At 41.0% G+C, this 12,626-nt stretch overlaps 2 protein-coding genes across 3 annotated transcripts; one reads left to right on the forward strand and one right to left on the reverse strand.

The window, feature by feature from the left end:
• The first annotated feature begins 204 nt into the window (after positions 1–204).
• LOC135492221 (membrane-associated tyrosine- and threonine-specific cdc2-inhibitory kinase-like) lies at positions 205–7,024 on the forward strand. The gene is made up of 12 exons (XM_064778518.1): positions 205–422; positions 765–897; positions 1,375–1,475; positions 1,616–1,824; positions 2,040–2,115; positions 2,366–2,488; positions 2,700–3,047; positions 3,257–3,422; positions 3,704–3,824; positions 4,108–4,218; positions 4,514–4,643; positions 5,468–7,024. The coding sequence occupies exons 1-12, from the start codon at positions 351–353 to the stop codon at positions 5,492–5,494; spliced, it is 1,617 nt and encodes a 538-aa protein (XP_064634588.1). The 5' UTR covers positions 205–350; the 3' UTR covers positions 5,495–7,024.
• A 361-nt stretch (positions 7,025–7,385) lies between these two features.
• Positions 7,386–12,418, reverse strand: LOC135492222 (glycoprotein 3-alpha-L-fucosyltransferase A-like). Of its 2 annotated transcripts, XM_064778520.1 has the most exons (4): positions 11,857–12,418; positions 10,845–11,039; positions 9,123–9,985; positions 7,386–8,763 (listed from the first exon to the last, which is right to left on the reverse strand). In XM_064778520.1, the coding sequence occupies exons 2-4, from the start codon at positions 11,037–11,039 to the stop codon at positions 8,409–8,411; spliced, it is 1,413 nt and encodes a 470-aa protein (XP_064634590.1). In that variant the 5' UTR covers positions 11,857–12,418; the 3' UTR covers positions 7,386–8,408. The 2 variants fall into 2 exon arrangements, with proteins under 2 accessions (XP_064634590.1, XP_064634589.1); XM_064778519.1 differs by lacking the exon at positions 11,857–12,418 and having other exon boundaries at positions 10,845–11,139.
• Between the last annotated feature and the right edge of the window lie 208 nt (positions 12,419–12,626).

Here is a 12,626-nt window from a genome sequence, read left to right on the forward strand (position 1 = left end):
TCAAAACTTCAGTTAATAGTGAATACAATCCAAGTTGGTGTTATTTTTAATTCTTAGTAAATTTGTGTATTTGCCCTTTTATGATATGTTAAATATGACTGATTTATTGCAAAAAAAACAATTAAAGGTTGTTTGCTAGCAGTTTGATCATGCTGTGCAAGACTTGAAAATGCCCTTGACCCCTGACCCTAGAAATATGGCGGGTAAATCGCACGTCTTGTTGTTTTGGAAAATAAAACTCGCCTAATTTCACTAATCTCGTCTCGATTTGCAAATCAAATACACTGTCGAGGAAGAAGATACTTTGTCGGCTAAAGAGAAATAAACGACTGAGATAAGTTTTGTCTAAAATGGCTACAATAAGGACACCAAGACCAACACCCAAGTTTTTTCGAGAAGCCCAAACTTTCTCGACGAAAAAGGTAAAAATAGAGAGGTTCCAAAACACCCCATGGTTAAAATTTACAATCCCCGATCGGAAATGACGTAGTTTGATCGCCTCGCATTCAACTATAAATCCATTGAACAGTGGTGCTTCGTTAGTCAACCGATGACCTTTTTTTGGGGTGTGATCGGGGATTGTAAACTCGTTCCGGCCTACGGACTACGGTATGATTCACAAACAATAACGACATCACGTTTCTAGCTACCGCCAGTCAATGCAGTAGGCCTAGGCCTACCGAGCGTGGGCCGTCGTCCGTCGGGGTTGGGGGCATGTACTTTAAATTGCATTATTTGACCATTAATTCTATTACCAATTTTAGGAACGAGGTACTCCAAGAGAGGCGCCACCACCCAAACCACCTGTGAAGAGTGCACCACCAGTCAGTCGAATTTACCAGCATCGTCCTATTCTCCATGCGCAGAGAGTTTCATTCAAACATGAAAATAACAACAGTATCCTTTACAATTGAATATTTCTGTTAGTAAGACAGGGACTCTTGATTTCATGACATAGTTAGTAGTTCTACGGAGCTATTCTTTGTCTTCGCATGGAGGTATCTTAATAATACCTCCATGGTCTTCGTAAAGCTGGTCATGTGGACATGTTTCTTGAGGCTGAATCTCCTTCCTTCCTCTCACAAGTCTTGGATATCTTCCCAGGATGTGGTCAACAGTCTATGGGTTCCGCATCGCATAATCCATGGAATGTGTAGCATATTCTGGGATCCTTGACAAATAAAATCCATCAACATTGTTGACCAATCATCTTCATAGTCTTCAGAAAGATAGTTAAGTCAAACAGATGAAAACCAACTGGCTGTTTCAAAATGAGGGAGAATATCTGTTCATTATTCTTCATGAAATGCTTAAGACAAGATTTTAGAACTTAAACGCCATTATGAATTTTATAATCCTTAACAAGTTGTCAAGCACACCTTCTTAGTCCCCACTATGATGAGATGAGTAAAGACCTCTATTTTGATCAATGTTTCCAAATAGAGTGTAAGCTTGGGGTTGGATCCTTTGGTGAGGTACGTGCAATTCTTTTCAGTAATATTTACTTCTGAAAAAAGCTCTGATAAGTACATGTAAAGTATTCCGGTTTTGGACAGAAATTATTTGACAAAGTCGCAAAGTTTATTCCAATCAATATGAATTTTTTCCGGTTTAGGTGTTCAAAGTAAAGAGCAAAGAAGATGGGAAGTTTTACGCCATCAAGAGATCACGTGAGCGATTCCGCGGTGAATCCGATCGTCGCAGAAAGCTTGAGGAGGTAGCGAAACACGAGCAGCTTCCAAAACATCCAAACTGTGTTGCGTTCTTTAAGGCTTGGGAGGAGAGACAACATCTATACATTCAGACAGAGCTTTGTCATACATGGTGAGCAATAGTCTACAATGAGTTACAGTGGCTTGAATCGAATTAGCTGGGGGTGCAGTCACTCGTATCTATTCAGGGTTCATGGCGAGGTCTGTTTTGATACCAGGAAAACAACAAACAAAGTGGAAAGACCATGGCAATCACGTCTAGTGAGATCATCAGCAGTCATTACCATAATTGCATAAATTTAAAATTATCTTCATATTCATTTTCAGTCTGAGTAATTTATCGGAGATGTACCACGACATTCCAGAGGCTATTATTTGGAATTACCTTGTGGATTTGTTAATGGTAGGTGATGCATTTTGAATGTGCTTTGGAAGTTCTAACTAAAGCAAAACTTGACCCTTAAATTGTTCCTGCATCAGAATTGATGAATCGGCTTGCAAGCCAGAAATTTTCAAAGTGGCTCTCAGCTTGTGTGGCTGCAAATAGCTTTATCAAACTGGCAAACTGCGATCTATGTTAAACTGTTGTTGTCAGTGTGTTAGTCACCCAACACCTTGTCTATATTTTCATCTTTTGTTGATGTTTATTTCAGGCTGTGAAACACCTTCACGATCATGACCTGGTGCACATGGACATCAAACCAGAGAATATTTTCATCATGGACGACGGAACGTGTAAACTCGGTGACTTTGGCTTGGTGCTGGATCTGTCTAAGGTAAAAAAAGTTTATGCAGTAAAATCTTTTCTTCGACCACTGAAAATGAAATAAAAACAACAATGGAAAAGGAGTGAAGAGTGGATTATTCACTGACAAGTGAACTCATACTTCGAATTGCATTATATTCATTCTGAATCACCATTTCAGATGGCCTCTCTAATTTGTTTAAAGTTCTAAACATGATTTATAAAATTTGTGTCCATTCCAGGGTACTGATTACTCAGAGGCTCAGGAGGGTGATCCAAGGTACATGGCCCCTGAACTTCTCCAGGGAAAGTTCTCAAAAGCTGCAGATGTGTTCAGTCTTGGCATATCCATCATGGAGCTCGCCTGTGACCTTGACCTCCCCAAGGGCGGCGAGGGCTGGCACCAGTTGCGAAATCAACAGATGCCGAGAGAATTCATGAAAGGGATGTCAGAAGATTTACAATATGTGCTGCGCAAGATGTTGAAGCCTGATGAAAGATTGAGGCCATCCGTGGATGACGTCCTTGGAGAAGCTGTAATCCATGCAGTTTGGAAGAGAAGGAAACGGCAAAGAATTCTGAAACATATTGTAAGTCGAATCTATATTTGTAATCCTGTGTCAAAGAAGAGTGCGTTGAAGGAAAATTTTCAAGATAAAGTGTTCAGAATTGTCATTGTTAATCAGACTATTTTGAATTAGCTTTCGGTGTTTTTATTTAGGAAGACGCTGTCAGTGATGTTTCCCAGTTGTTAAATTCTATTCGTGAATTCATTTCATGTTGTGCATTTATTTTTCAGTATTCATTTACTGCCAACTTTTTCATGTCGATCCTGTCACTGCTTATATGGGTGTGGTTACATGTTACACGGCCTCTACATCGGTTAATACCAGACCGGCTTTGCACACCCCAGAAGCATCCACATTCGTCACATCCATCAGATTGGGACTACAGTTTCTCTGATGGTAAGAATAGAACTTCGTTTCTTAAAAAAAGAAACCCGGTACAACAACTGGGAGAGAAATAAGTACCAAAAAATCGAGTTACATACACCTTCACAGGGTTTAGATTTGATCTTTCTGCTTTTCTTGTCCTACCCTTAATCTAGTGTTCAATTCAAGCCATATCGATCATCTTGCCTTCCCTAATATTCTAAGGGGTCCACTTCAAGCTCCTCAACTCAAAATTGTGTGATATGGGGTCAGCATCAATGGGTTTTTACATCAAAGTTTTATCCATATTTCAGATGACCTCCTTGATGCTGAAGACTGCATCAACGTTAGCAATAATTCCATGGGGGTGCCTCTTGATACCTCCACCTCTAGTGAAACAGACACAAGCTTCAATGGAGGCTTCAAAGTGCCAAGGTGAGCTAATTTTTCCTTCTGCAAAGTTTGTAAAATCAATTCGGCCTGTGCAGAATTACCTAAAAGTTGTGACTGGGACAATTGGAGAAACCCACATTTACATCTTTACTCCCTGTAGAAGTAAAATAACAAAAACTGAAAGCAGCCCCAAATGGAAATATTTGCAAGTCCTTAGAAGTTCATTCTCAAATATTCCTCTCAAAGAAGTCTAGGTATTTCAAGTTTAGTCAATGCTGCAGGCTGTCCTTCTGGGCAAAATGTTTTGATGCTGTTCCTTTTCCAGTATTCCACATCGACGTGCTGTGACCTCACCTGGATTACGGTCACGTCAAATCACATCACTCACACCGAAGAACTCGTCTCCTATTCACCAGCTGTATTCAAGTGCTTCAAAGTAAGTAATGAGACATGCAAGTTAAAAAAAATATGTGACTGGCCATAAAAATGACCAGCAGGGATAAAACAGTAAGAGATTTTGAACATATGGTGCCATTATGAGGGCATTGACTCGTTCTTTCTGAATGCTCATCAATCTGGTTGGTGCAGTATTCTTTCGTCAAATCCTTGTGCCATTCTTGGCAAGTTTTGGCTTTTCAAGTTGAGAATCACGTGCTGTTTAATCATACCACCAAATTCAGCTATACTGCATGTCCCAGCATTTTTATGACGTGTTTATGTTTGTATTCAAGATTGACCTCCTCAGAACGCCTAAATTCAAGTTTCAACAGTGATTCATCGTGCTCGCCGAATAACAGCTTCACTGATGACCGAGATGATGAAAATAAAAATAAGCCTATTGGGCCAAAGAATTTGATTAGCGTAAGTATTACTGTGTAGTTTGACATTTAAATTGTCCCCAAAAGTTAATGAATAAAATTGTCTGGTTCGGATACACAAACTCAAGATTTTGGGTGACGAACGTGCTTGACATGGTATGACCTTGTAAAGTAATCGGAAGATAATCCTCTTTGGTTAAAAAATGCTTTGAAATTATCTATTGCAACTGCTTTTGCAGATGTTTCATTTTGTTGAAGACGACAGCTTCTAGGTACCAATTCTATTATTTGGTCCCCAATCCCTGTGCTTCCTCTAATGAGAAAATTTTTCTTATTCAGTAATGCTTCGGGATCCCTTTTAAAACCACATTTTAACAACCTTATTTCTCCTCTCTCTTAACCCAAATTCACTACCTCACCACTCACCACAGTGGCAGCACAATATTTGTTCATTGCCTCACAATGGTAAACTACATGTACACTGTCTTGCTAATTGTGCAACATTTACAAATATTTATGTTAAGAAGTTTCCTTAAATTGTGGTGCATTAGGAGGCAGGGTCTACATGTACATGTATGTTTGAAATGGAAAGCTGGTACCTTGGTGTGGGTGTGCGGGTACCAGGCATCAATAAAGACTGGACTGAATCAAATGTGGCCTGTTCCGATTCCTCATGTGAAAGAGTGACTCATGCTCGCTGGCAGCTTGAAGTTCTCTTTGTAGAGTCGGTGTTCTAGGAACCATCCTATCTTGTTAGGTCAACTAACAATGTCCAATAAAGGGTGCTCTCCTCTGTGGACATTAATCTTCTTTCAATGCAATAACTTGGATATTGTTGTCTACACAAGTTTTCTTTCCCATTTTCAGATATTCGAGGCGGCGTCTGGAGAATAAGGGGAAATGAGTAATCCGACTCTGATGGAGAATCGCCAGGAAGCTTCAGTCCATCGTGGAGTCGGAGAGGACCAGTAGTGAATTAGCATGATCATGATATACAGTATCATGATGCTCTGGACAGTTACATTTGCTTCGGCTTTAGCTGAACAGTATATATCAGTCCCAATGATTTCCACAAGAAAGTGGCAATGTGATTGCTTATTGGCCAGTCCATTTTGATAGCTTTGGTTTCCTTGTAATCTTTTTCCTCATTATGACAACAAAGTCTTTGTGATTCAGTTACAGGTGTTTTATACTATCTAATATAACAGCCTTCTTAAGATATTGCTTTTGCCCTGTAATTGTTGGCCTACCATCATTTGTGCATGTTCAGTTTTGTATGACTAATCTTTTGGTGCTATGATTCATGTTCTATTGTAATTGCTTGTATAATCATCTTTTTAAAGTAAGACTGAAAACATTCCTTTACTGTTCTGGTCATCGTAGCTTTGTGTCCATCCGTACTCATCCTGTCTTCCTCTTCATTCAGTGATTCATGCTGATATTCTTGAGCCTTGCACATGTAGCCCCCCGGAAAATTATGTTCTTTTGTGAGTTCACTTTGTTCATTGTTTTGCTCAGAATCTGATTTTTGTACCTAAAGTGAAAAACAATGTGTCTATACAGAAAAATTCGGAGTCTTTTAAAAAGTGAAAATGAATGGGGTGTCTTACCCTGGGCAGTAATACCATTCCATTGCCTGTCTCTGGTCATGGTCTGTGGTGTGTATTAACCTTTTGATGAGTTTCGAGGTAAAATGTTGAGCACAGCAAGCTGAGGTACTTTCTGACGGACCAAATATTTCTTGTTAAAATATGTATTTATCCAGTTTGTTAATTGTATGATGAAGATTCAAAATCATGTTCATGTGGTGTAGGCAACCATTCACACAGATGATTAGATTGGCCACCTGGACTTACCTTTCTTCATGTAGTTGTTGGTTTACATAATATTGGGGCAAAACAGTCCATTCAGGTAAAACAGGGTTGTTTGGGGTTGGTATGGGAGCACCTGTTTGTGATGTGTGATATGGTTGGACAGAAATGCTTGACTCGAAATAGGATTTTAGTAGATCTGAGGCAAAAGGTATGTGTTTGGCAAGCAAGTGATTGGTTCTGTATCACATACTCATACATTATTGTCATGCAATCTTGTCTTGTCCTGGTACAACATGACTAAAACTGGTGCATTTGACATTATTTGAGGTCTTCATAAGGCTTCACCAGTTGTACTGTCTGGTTGTCACTTTCGATTTAACGCTTGCCTCGGATAATAAGTTTGGACTTTCACTCTTGTTTCCAACAAGCTTGCCGTGTTCTGATGTCATGGTACATCATCACTAAAAATTGTGCACTTCTGATATGACAATTTTTATACACGTATTCTGAAACCGAGTTATCTGAAGAAAATCAGCAAACAGAAGATGTATATTGAGCCTTGGTTTTTTTTATGTCTTGTAAATATGAATGTAAATAAAATTCATCAACTTAACAAGTTGACTATTTTTATTCTGTGCAGTAGAGGTACCAATAGAGCGTAAGTTAAACTGTGTCCTGATTTTGACACCCTCCATTTGCTGTTAGATCAGCCTTGTTGGAGTATGCTCATATTTGAGGTCATTACAGGGTGTACCATTGGTACCATCTGGTTCTCCCTTTCCACTTTCCTCAAACAAGACTTCAGGACTTCTGCTCCAGTATTGGCCAATCAGCCCCTCGCTTTCTGAGCCAAACGAGCATGATAGAAGTTTTCTGATTGGTAGAACCTGACCAAAAGTCTCATTCCTGCTGGAGGAAATAGGCAAGTGACCTTCCCTGTAGAATCCATTCCGCATTTAAAAAACGAGTACTTCTACAAAAGTTGAAAATTTTATTAAGTTCACATGAAAGACATTGTTCGAAGAAAATGGAATTTTCTATGAAAATGTATTTTTTTCGGCCTACTTCTGATACGTTTGGTAAAGGTATCGGTTTACCCCCTCTCCAGATCCTGCTTTAGTCTCCCTTTATGATGTATCCGCCCACTGATACCTGACACACATGGTCATTTCATTTTGATTTGATGCAGTAACAAGCTTTGATTAGTCTCGGAATGCTACTGGCTGAGCAGTACTGTTACGAAAAAAATTGAAGATGATCTTTGTCTTCCTCTACACAGTATTGTCATGGTTGTGACAAATCGCATTTTCCAAGTTTTAACATAGCTGTGCCAAATCACAGTTTTCTGATGTTGGTGGCATGCAACACCAGAGAGTTGGTTCTCTCACAATGAGAAATTACTGCCCGAGAGACCATTATAGACATGCCCACATTGTCATGGTTGTGCCAAAACACATTTTCCATTTTGTCATGGCTGTGCCAAATCGCATTTTCCTAGTTTTGACATGGCTGTTCCTATGTTGAATAACTGTCACTGTCAATACGCTGTGGACACCCCCATTCCATACCCACACAAAAATGCAGCCGGGACATGATCAAGTGATAAAATCATGAAAATTTGATATCACCTGAAGGCACGAATGTCTCTTCTCAGGTGACGACACATCATCTTTCTACAAATATGCCATCGTCTGATGGATGTGCCTTTGATAATGCGAGGACGGCATACATACTGTCCACGGATGTCCGTCCTAACAACACGGCGAGATGAGTCTTGGAATGCAAGTCATAAAATGCACTCCACTTTCCCCAACCTCAAATAATCAACCATGAGCAAAAACTCGTATGGTCTTCGCTAAGAATCATTGGTTTGTGTCTCCCTACACGATGGAATGGACACAATCGACCAGCCTCGTTCCTCCACGGGTAAGTATGAATAGGATGTCGAAATGGTCTGCCGGCTCCAGCCCCTCAAGCCTAATATTCAAGGGTCTCTATCTTTTTGTTATGATCATATGGTTGTACATTTCCCGCCAGGACTGTCCCTTTCTGGCCAGACAGATCCCCTTCCCGCGCCACCACTCATCCAAATCATCATACCAGACATCTCTCGTCTGGTCCCAAAGCATTGCGCAGAGACGACAAAAGAAAAACGTATTGATAAACCTCCCCGTGCCTTTCCATTTAAAGTAATCATTATAGAGAGTGTCATTTTTGTCCAGCATTTTCAGGTAGCTTGCAAGTTGGCGGAGGTCTTTGAAATCATCCACGTGGATGAAGGAATGTTTGGGAACTGATCTCTCGTAGTCTGCTCTTGTTGCACCGAAGACGATGGGAATTATGTCATGCCTGAAAAATAAGGTAATTACATGTATTAATCCAGGAAAGACCAATCGAATGATTGCGCTTTAAATGCTGTAAATGTGATACTGCATGTAAGGAGTTGTCAGCAGCAGAGAACGTCTGCGATCAAAGACAGATAACTCACAGTTTTCCACTATGATTGGTTGCGACATTGTCTTCGCGATTGTCGGCCAGACTAAAGCATTTAGCGAGCTGGTATGTGGCTTCACTGTGCGTTCAACTCGAAAGACAATGGATTTTTTGTGCTGATAGTACTAGGACATTTCTCAATTGAGGTCATCATCACGACCCTCTCATCGACACGAGACAAATGGACTGAACTTCAAGACGAAAAGGACACTTACTGCATTCCATTTAGGTAGAATTTCTCCGTAATATAGTCTCTACAATTTGAATTCTCGAACGACAAGTAGAACTTGTAATCTTTATCGAGCAGTTCGAAACACTTCGCTTCTCCCTTGCGGCAGGTGTAATGTCCGCACCGTCCATAAATGTCCACGCGGACGTAACGGGACAACTCCTGAGCAACTTTTCCACGGTTGCTTTTTGCCGCACAATTTGAGACCAACCACGCGACCATTTTCGTCTTCCCGCTTGCATAGTTTTTCTGCTGCGGTTTCTCAGTTACGCCCGCTGTATATGGGACGAATTTCTCATAAGGCGCGACTATAACCGAATCTCGCCGATACGTCGCAGTCCAATTAACTAGTCCTCTAACATGACGTAAAGTTGATGTGTGCAGCGGAGATTCTAAAGAAAAGTAGACCCAAATCTGACCATTGCGTTTGGTAAGCCCCCTAGGCATCATCCTAGTAAAAAGCACAGCATCAGCTTTGTCGAGAAGACGGCTGTTGCGGCTAAGATAGCATTGTGACACCGGGCAACCGTCGTCCAACAGCCTCTGCCTCCCCTCCACGATACCACCACTATTCCAAAACACGATTGTCTTCAACTTTTGCTTATAGAATGGTTTCTTTTGCTCCTCTTTCACTGCTTCGGGGATGTGCATCAGCTGTGTGACAATCCGGTCATCCCAGTCATATTTAGTATCAGGCCAGACTCCACGAATGGAACTCTTATTAATACCCTTGATGCCCTGTTTGTCCAAAAGCATTGTCGAATGAATCTTGTAGTTCGTATTTTTGTAGATTCTTGGTTGGATGATCTCTTCCATGGCGGCCTTGAACCACGGCTTTCTCTCCATAACCTATGAAGCAAAGAAAGGTTGTATCAGATAGGGAGGAGGGGGACCAAAATAACTCTCCATTGCATCATCTGCGGACTTTGCTAAAACAGGTTTCTCCAATGTATAAAGTAGTTTTAATCTCCTCGTCCGCTACGTCTGTCGGGAAAGTCAACTATCACTGAGAAGGAGCAAAGTAGATTATGTTGGATGTGACATGTCTTCTGGATTTCTGAATATGTACGTCGAGTAGTCTACTTTATATTTACATTCACAAGACAACTGTACCACATTTACATACAGTTTGCATATACATGTACATGTACCAGGACGACTGTTACACACTTATATCTATTGGAACAACACTTGACATGGATTTATTATACATGTCATGTCAGTTGCCAGATGATCATGACTACTGCATGGATGTGCACCAACATCTTCTGGAATCACACTTTACATCAAACTCCCCTTTTCCCTCTCTGTGAAGTTCAGGCGCATCAACTTTGATGGCCGTTACCTCCAGACTGGTTGGCTATGAGAGTAGAAGGCAAAGACAAAGGTTGGATGTGACATGTCTTTGGGTAAGACAAATACATCTAGCATGTCTTTACCGAAAATACGGGATGAAAACCCAATTGCAAGCACATGAACCACGGGAAGGAATATAAGGCAGAGACAAAAGTTGGATGTGACTGACCTGTCTCCGGGTGAAACAAATACATGTACATCGAACCTGTCTTTACCAAAACTACTGGATGGAAGCCCAATTACACGTTCTTGAAGCGTTGGTAGCAGCAGAAGGCAAAGACAAATCGTGGATGTGACATGTCTTTGGATAATATGACATGTACATCTAACCTGTCGTGAGCCTCAAACTTACATGAAGCTTGCCTTTCCCTGTTCTGTACAGCTCCGGGTCCTCAACATTGAAATCCGTGGCCTCCAGACTGGTCAGCCATTGGTAGGAGTAGAAGGTGAAGAATACCGTAAAGAGACAGAGGAGTATTGTGGCCCTCCTTGTAATGGGGCGGGTCAGGAGATAATGGAGCTTCATTTTTCGGTTTTGGACTCGCATCTGGAAAGAAGACATTACTGTATTACTGTACCGCATGCAGGCTCTTCGGTCCCACACCCACATCTACATATGATATACCCGCCACCATAGCTACAGTCTCACAGCAGAGTCGCAACATTTTGCATATGGATCATCCAGATGGTAACAATGTGAGATTATAACGATTTCACATCGTCATAAATCATTACCAACTTTTGTTGCATGCAATTTTATTCTAATTCATTGCATGTCAATATGCAAGAGCTATACATATAATGGAGTGACACTTGTTAAACTGAATAGCCTCCGGTTTAGTTAAGCTGGAGGTATGAAAGCTGGAGTTATGAAAGCTTACGCCAATAACTCGTCAGGTGCGACATTGTTTCCCTGGATGATGCACTATATTTTATCTGCATTTATAAACTGAGCTCGACTCGGCAAGGTGGTGGCAAACATCCGAGCTAGATATTTGACACATCTGTTCGTTTTTTGTCAAAATGATTATATATTCGTCGATTTGCAAACCGAAATGTATATTCGTGGTCTGACAAAGCTACATATCCGAAGGCATGTTCGACAAACACCATTCTACGGTGACCCATACACTTACATCCATGGTATTCGACTTTTCGTGTGGCGAATGGTTTCTCCACACGACAAAAATTACACCAATATTTGTCAATTGAACACTTATTAGCAGTCGCATCCGTGGTATGCCACCTGCGACAGGTTCATGATCACTTTATAATGTCATGAAACAGATTATCACAACCTTTGACTTCCCATATCACGTTGTCTCTTTGGTCATGTTTGATGAGACATGAAAACGTGTCCTTACCTTTATCGCATAACGTCAGTGTCTTGTCACCGAAGATGTCGATGTCTGGCTGTTTGTGACATGATACAAAAAGAGCTTCCTCCTGTACCAAATCCGGTCTAGAAACATTTGTGGAGAATGAGTTTGATGTGCACTATGACGCGTATTCCGTCGTCTTCCGACATTCTCGACTCAATATCATAACAATGACATGTCCACGCATGCAGTTGCACCAAATATTGCACGACTAAGGAAGATCTGCAGAGGACACAATGAATTCACCCAACAATCATTCCTAAAGTTTAAATGAATTATTTAGTCTTTCTTGGGACGCATTGAATAGCTCTCATATTGTGACTAGGGTCCTAAAATAGGTCAGCTGAGACGAGCGGCGATATTATGATGGCAAGTCAACAGACGAATTCAAATAATCCCGAGGCAGGATCAGTGAAAGGTGACAATTTCGTTGGAGTGAAGAGGTGTACTGGTGTATCTGTCCTGCTCGCCATCCAAGGATCATCGGTTCGAATCATCGTCTTGTCACCGCTCAGCCCTCGTGAACGGTTTCAAGTGATACGCTGAACGTAACATTGGGTTGAAATAACCAGCGCTTTGTAAAATGATTGTGCGACCAAGTTGTCTGTCCGTCTTCCTGGTTGACACTCTCGCCATGTCCTAGTTTCGTTTATCGAAAATAGAAACATCACAATCTCATCATCTGCCCTCATTTTCCCTCTGTGATGTCCGTAACAAAGAAAATCTCCCTCTGAAATATAAGTTCTGGTATGGAC

Source organism: Lineus longissimus, chromosome 8, assembly GCF_910592395.1.
Source record: "Lineus longissimus chromosome 8, tnLinLong1.2, whole genome shotgun sequence".
Taxonomy (NCBI): Eukaryota; Metazoa; Nemertea; class Pilidiophora; order Heteronemertea; family Lineidae; genus Lineus; species Lineus longissimus.

Excerpts from the sequence above, each read along its gene's own strand:
- LOC135492221 (XM_064778518.1), top strand. The coding sequence starts at position 351 with ATGGCTACAATAAGGACACCAAGACCAACACCCAAGTTTTTTCGAGAA. Across the intron at positions 898-1,374 it reads CAAACATGAAAATAACAACA|CACACCTTCTTAGTCCCCAC; the intron begins GTATCCTTTACA and ends CAAGTTGTCAAG. Across the intron at positions 2,116-2,365 it reads ACCTTGTGGATTTGTTAATG|GCTGTGAAACACCTTCACGA; the intron begins GTAGGTGATGCA and ends TGTTTATTTCAG.
- LOC135492222 (XM_064778519.1), bottom strand. The coding sequence starts at position 11,102 with ATGTGGGTGTGGGACCGAAGAGCCTGCATGCGGTACAGTAATACAGTA. Across the intron at positions 9,986-10,844 it reads CAGGGAAAGGCAAGCTTCAT|GTTATGGAGAGAAAGCCGTG; the intron begins GTAAGTTTGAGG and ends TTTGCTTCATAG. Across the intron at positions 8,764-9,122 it reads TTCTACCTAAATGGAATGCA|GCATGACATAATTCCCATCG; the intron begins GTAAGTGTCCTT and ends CTTATTTTTCAG.